The sequence below is a fragment of the Chlamydotis macqueenii genome, chromosome 2 (assembly GCF_036417535.1).
Source record: "Chlamydotis macqueenii isolate bChlMac1 chromosome 2, bChlMac1.mat, whole genome shotgun sequence".
Classification (NCBI taxonomy): Eukaryota; Metazoa; Chordata; class Aves; order Otidiformes; family Otididae; genus Chlamydotis; species Chlamydotis macqueenii.
The window spans coordinates 44,480,192-44,486,191 of NC_141557.1; the positions used below are offsets into that span (position 1 = coordinate 44,480,192).

The 6,000-nt window shown below is 44.9% G+C and overlaps 1 protein-coding gene across 1 annotated transcript in view; it reads right to left on the bottom strand.

Annotated features, from left to right (window-relative positions):
• The window catches only part of ABHD5 (abhydrolase domain containing 5, lysophosphatidic acid acyltransferase), a 29,801-nt gene extending 24,064 nt beyond the window's left edge, over positions 1–5,737 (bottom strand). The window contains exon 1 of the mRNA XM_086742758.1: positions 5,615–5,737. Within this exon, the coding sequence (XP_086598884.1) occupies positions 5,615–5,643 (29 nt within the window). The 5' untranslated portion in view covers positions 5,644–5,737. The remainder of the gene's footprint in view (positions 1–5,614) is intronic.
• Positions 5,738–6,000: the final 263 nt, after the last annotated feature.

The window sequence follows — 6,000 nt, forward strand, 5'->3', positions numbered from 1 at the left end:
AATCCCATAGCTAGTTGCCCCTCTGGATTCATGACTCCACTTTAATTTCCACTGATGCTACCATCCCCTCCACTCACAGGTACCCTAATCCTACTTTGGCAATTTTTGTAGTACTCTTTGCTTGACACTTGGTAAGTTTCCATGTGACTCACACAACTAGTAGCAGACTTTCTAACGCTGCCTCTTCAACCTGCCCTACTCCCTGTCAGTAACATCCTAAACGTAAATTAAAAGCTGCTACATAATTACTATCTTCCTCCTTCTGCTTCTCCTACTTTTCTTTAAGGACTTGGAGCCAAATGGCTGATAAATCCAGTCAGATTTCTTTTTATGGAGGATTTCTGCCACAGTAGATGACTTGGCCAGGTAATCACTGAAGAAGAGCTAGATCTTCTACAGGAGGCAGAGTAAACCTTCAGGCCAGACACTGAAAGTGTCTGTTTTCTCGTGACCGCTTCTGTAAAACCTTATGTCCATTTACTGCATACACAAAGGATTAAGCACCCGAATACTAGGATCACCTGCAGGCCCAGCGGTGGCAGTGGAAACCATGTGCTTGAATGCTGCTTCACCAAAGGTGGAAACCAGCTTTGCCACAGGCTACGGGAAAGGAGGATGCCCTCCTGGTTGGAAAGAGGGAGAGACCTTCTGCACCTCGCTGGAGCACATCAGCTGGACTTTCCCCCTATTATCTAAGAGCAAGCTTCGGAAAGAATGGAGGAGAAAACCTCTCAGCCTAGCCGTGTCCAACCTGTGGTACTCAAACCTCTATATGGTATTTCCTAAGGCAGTCTCCCTTAGGAACCAGTTCTAAAGAACTGCAAAAAACTGAAGAATTATCTGAAAAATCACAAACGTTTTTCAAACTATAAACAAAATGCATGGAATGCCCTAATTTTACTTGTTTTGTTTTTAAACTGTGAAAGACAGTCCAGGGGCCTCACTGTCGCCTCATGAACAGATCTCGACCAAGGCTGTGGCCCTTCAGCAACTCCTTGCCAGCAGCCCTGTCATGTAATTTCCTGCTAAACTGAGCGAGCCTGAAAGGTGGTAGGTAAATGTATAAATGGGTCTACCTGAAATCTAAAAATTCCCTTCACAAAGGTAAGTACATCACATAAAACCATGGAAGAACACTGTGAAGTGGATGAAGCAAATGAAAAAAAAAAAAAAAAAACAAATAGAAAACCCTTCACTGAATCTCTGTCCTAAACACGAGTCAAGGAATATCTAATAAATAAGGGAATTCAAAGAGTAGCCAAAACCAAGTATAAGGAGCTGAACACACCATCTACTTCTGTATACTCACTGCAATTCTTTTTTTTTTTTTTTTAAAAAAGTCTTTTTCCATAATGTTTGCCTATGGTTGCCAGCCTGGAAAAGCTGAAGATTACTGTTCTATTCCCTACAGAGTTTAATCAAGCCTCTCATGGGGGCATTTAAGATGAGATCCTTGTCCAGGGACAAGGCCATGACCATCTTTTTCTGCCACTGGAATGAGAAGGTAGCCGCTATTATATCTTACCATCTTTCCCTCTCTCCCTTGACTCTGCTCTGGGGAAGAAGAGAGATCTTCCTGAAGAACACAGATCTTCCCTTCCCAAATTCTTACGAGGACAGGAAAACCATTATAAACAATCCCATAAATGCCTGAAAACCTGCTCATACATACAGTTTTGGATGAGCACATGGATGTAATGCAAAAGGCATTACGCACATTATGACTGACACAAGCCTGCCAGTGAAAAAGACAAAAACAGAAAAGAGGAAGGAAATGTCCTTTAATGTTTTCCTACATACACTTACCATACTGCACTTACAACTCATTTGCTCTTTAGAAAAGCAACTGTAGCTACCAGACCAGTTCTCAGTCACTCATGCTATAGGAAAGGCCCTTAGAAACAATCTCTTTTCACAAAGAAAAGTAAGCAGGATTCTGCTTTCAGCAGTCTGCCTGCTCAATTTGCTTTAAAACCCAGATGATGTAAAAAGCAAAAAATTTTGTGTTGAGTGTTCCTTCATGCTATGGCATTATGCTTTAACATACCACCATGATATCCCTGTGAACTGTCCTACTAACAGGCAGACATAGGCTCTATTAAGGCTAAAAAAAAATATTCCTCTTTTATTAATCAAACAGCTCACTTTCAAATTACAAAAAGAATTCTGCAATACAAACAAGCTTGAAGGATAATACAAAAATAATTGTGATTACTGGTGTTGCAGTGTATGCTTTTACCTATTACTCCAAGCCATCATTTTGGGAGACTACAGGCCACTTAGAGGCCAATGCAGATTCCTTAGAATTTTTGTTTTAAATACAAGTATTCCACTTATCTCAGAGGGGGGAAAAACCTGGCATTCTGTTTTGGGGATTTTTTCCATATATATATACATACACAATTAATAGCTGCTATTACTAGTTATATTACAAGCCATAAGCAGTCCTGCTGAATCCAGAGTGTGTGTAAGTGAATTCAACACTGGTAAAAGGCTCATGCTAGGCCATTTGCCTCACAGGCAGAAGTCTACACCTAAAACTTATGCAGAGAAGGTCCAAGGCTGTGAAGAGGTTTGGAAATCGTTAGCACATGACACGTTAACCAACCAATCACTTCCATGACGAATACCAAAACATTTGTTTAGTTCATCTTCTCATTCACAGTTAGGACACTGTCATGAGTATTTTTCAGCTGAGCTCTTCTAGAAAGTAATCGAGCTACTGCTATTCTGTTTTCACCATGCTTTACACAGTTACCAGATTGCAACAGACTGAGTGTGTTGCGTAACAAGTTGAGTCACACTACTTTTTTCCAAAGCAGGTAAAGTAAACTTCATATTTATTCTTTGTATACACCTCTCACTAATAATTTAATCTAGGGTTTTGATGGTATATTGTAACTCTCCTTCTCACTACCACAGAGTTTTAAAATAAAAAATATTTAACGTATTTCACTTGTTATAAAATTTCTTCTGGGTATTGAGCTTTGCTCAACTTCAAAAGATGAAGAAATGCTGATTTTGACTATTGTTAGAAACAGACCAATAAAACATTATCAACTTGTAGCACTAACATTTCATCAAAGCTAATGCCCTTTCTGAATTCATGGAAAAGAAGGATGAGATTTTGTTCTTAGAAGTCTTTAGTGAACTGGGGGGGCTTACTCTGAAAGATTTCACATCAAATGGACTGATTGTTCAGAAGTGAGACTTGGACAATGTCTGAGCCAAAATCAACTCCCTTTAAAAGCTATCCAGTCAAGTAAACCATGGTGAGGAACTTGTCATAATCCTTTTGAAAATTTAGCCTACGATCCCGCAATCCTGACAGGGTGCTGAAGTTGAGGGCGCTTGGCACTGTCTCAGCAGCACTCAGCACTCTGTGTGATCAAACCAGACAGCTAATACAGTTCAGGATAATGCGCTGGATGAACATACAAACAAAACAGGTTGAGGCAGAGCTATTTTAAGACTCTTACTTAGAAAACCCGTCAACCATCAACAAGAGGCTTTACAAAAGACATGTATTTTATGAACGTGAAGGGACTGTAGTTTCAAATGGGTAATGTTGCAGAAGGCAGGGTGAGGGGGATGATTATTTTCAAAAGCTATTTCAAGTCTGAGGAACGGCAGAGAGCACAAAGTTACAGAGTAGACAAAACTACACAGTGCTTTGAAAGCGAAGCCTTTGAGGTTTATACCTTAAAAGGGAATGCTGTGTATATACGGTGATAAGGGCATTAACAGGTAGTTTGGAAAAAAAGGATAGTCCAGTTCCGGTCAGATTGAGCTGGCCGAGCAGCAAAGTATGTAAGATGAAATACCAAAGCCAGAAGTTGGGAAAAGGACTAAAAAGAGAACAAGTTTGAAAGGCAGCAGAACAGACAAGTAACACAACAACATACAAATCATAACATCCTTGATAATGAAGTCACGAATGCACAGCATGATTTTAATGCAAGTAACTAAAGACTGGTAAGTGGAATTTCTCAAAATAACACAATACTTAATTATGAGAGAAGGGAGATGGAGAAGCCAAGAAATGAGCTTCTAAGGGCCAGGCAATCAGCAATGAGATACACCACCTGATATTTAAAGGATGGTGAAATAGGAAAATTTCATGTAAACAGTGCATACAAAGCACAGTTACACGTCTGTGTATAAAGCACATGTATGACTAGAGCACAGCTAGATAACTTCTGATAGAGTATTTTTTGAATTAGAAAAATAAAATACAATGGAACAAACTGGGAGATAAATGACCAGCAGACTTATTAAGTATGTTTGGTAAACAGACTCAGACATAGGATGACTGTATTGTTCCATAGTGGCATAAAGGTGGGCAGACAAAACATGTGAGGGTAACGGAAGGATATAAGAACAGTCTGTAGTGGAAGCTGAAGTGTACAATGAGAAACAAAACATACACTGAAAGACAAGGTATGAGAAGGCATACACAAGTAAAGAACATGTGGATGGCAAAAGAGCAGAGCACTTATTAGTAATTTGATTATTATGGAACCATTTGAATGTACACAGACAAAAGATATTGTGTGGAACTACGTCATTTCAGGAAGAAGAGCTATAACGAAGTCCTGTATCAAGGGTGTGAGTAAGTAGTTACAAACAAGGATTAGATATCTGTTACGAAGAGGGGCAAGACAATTTATGCCAGAGGAGTTACTTCGGTAGACATGAATGCCTTGGGATAGCGAAAAGAAAGAAAAGGTTAGCAGAAGCAGCTGGAGATAGGGTAGGCATGGAGTACTACAAAAGGGAAAAGTTAGAGCAACAGGATATATGTTTGTAATTTAAAGATGTGCTCTCATTTCCTACTCACATCAAGCATTTCACAGAAAAACAATGACACAGTGGCAGAGAGGCTGACAAGTGAACTTACAGAACAGACGGAATGAGAAGACAGGATAGTTGTACAGGTAAAGTTGCAAAGGCACAACAAAAGCATGGGGCAGCAGTATATACAGACGCGTGCACACCGGGCTCTGGCCTGCAAAGGAAGGGTGGATGACAACACGAGTGTGTACACATGCAAAGCAAAGAAGGGAGCGAATATATACACAAGTAGACGGGTGTGCCATTGCAACAGCTGCGCCGGGAGCTACGGAGCTCGTATGCAGAGGGTGAAGCAGCAGGGGCACGGGGCTTGCACGGAGCTGGTGGTAAAATCTCCCCGGAGCCTGCCTGTGCGAGGACGTTTCTCTACGAACAAGAGGAAGCCGTAGCAGGAAGGCGGCAGCCCCAAAAAAAAAAAAAAAAAAAAAAATGGCAGGCAGGCAGCCCGCCCGCAACGAGAGCACCGGAGAGGCGCCGCAGGAGCGCCCAGGGGTAGGCGGCGGTGGGGGGGGACGGGACACCCCGCCGGGCCGCTCGGGGAGGAAGGAGCCCACCCCGGCCTCCAGCCCCCACCGCCGGACTGCCAGCAGCGTACCTGCCCGTACCGGCCGCGGACAGACACGCCGGGGCGGGAGGAGGTGAGCACGCAAAGCCCGTGCCGGCAGAGAACGGCCCAACAGGCGACGCCATGCCCGCCCGCCCCGCTGCCGAGGACACCTGCGAGGGGAACCGGGGCCGCCCCGGGACCGGCTCCACTCACCCTTCGCTGGAGGTCTCCTCCTCCTCCATGGCAGCGGCGCGGCGGCCGGGAGCTGGCAGCGGAGGGGCGACGGCGGTGGCGGCGGCCGGCAGCGCGGAGACGGACAGCGCGACCGCGGCGGCCCCGGCCATCACGGGCTCCTCCCTCCCTCCCGTCCGCCCGCCCGCCGCCTGCGTCATCCCCGCGGCGGCCACTCGCACCACGGAGCCGGGCGAGCGCCAGCGGACAGCGCGCCGACGGGGGCGGGGAGCTCGCCGAGCGGCCGGAGGTCGGGGTCGCCTGGGATTTCGGGGCGGGGGGTGGGGAGAGGGAGGACAACGACGACCCTGCTGGCGCAAGGTTCCTGGGATCTGGTTTGTAGGCCGAGCTCCCGCCCGTGGAGAAGG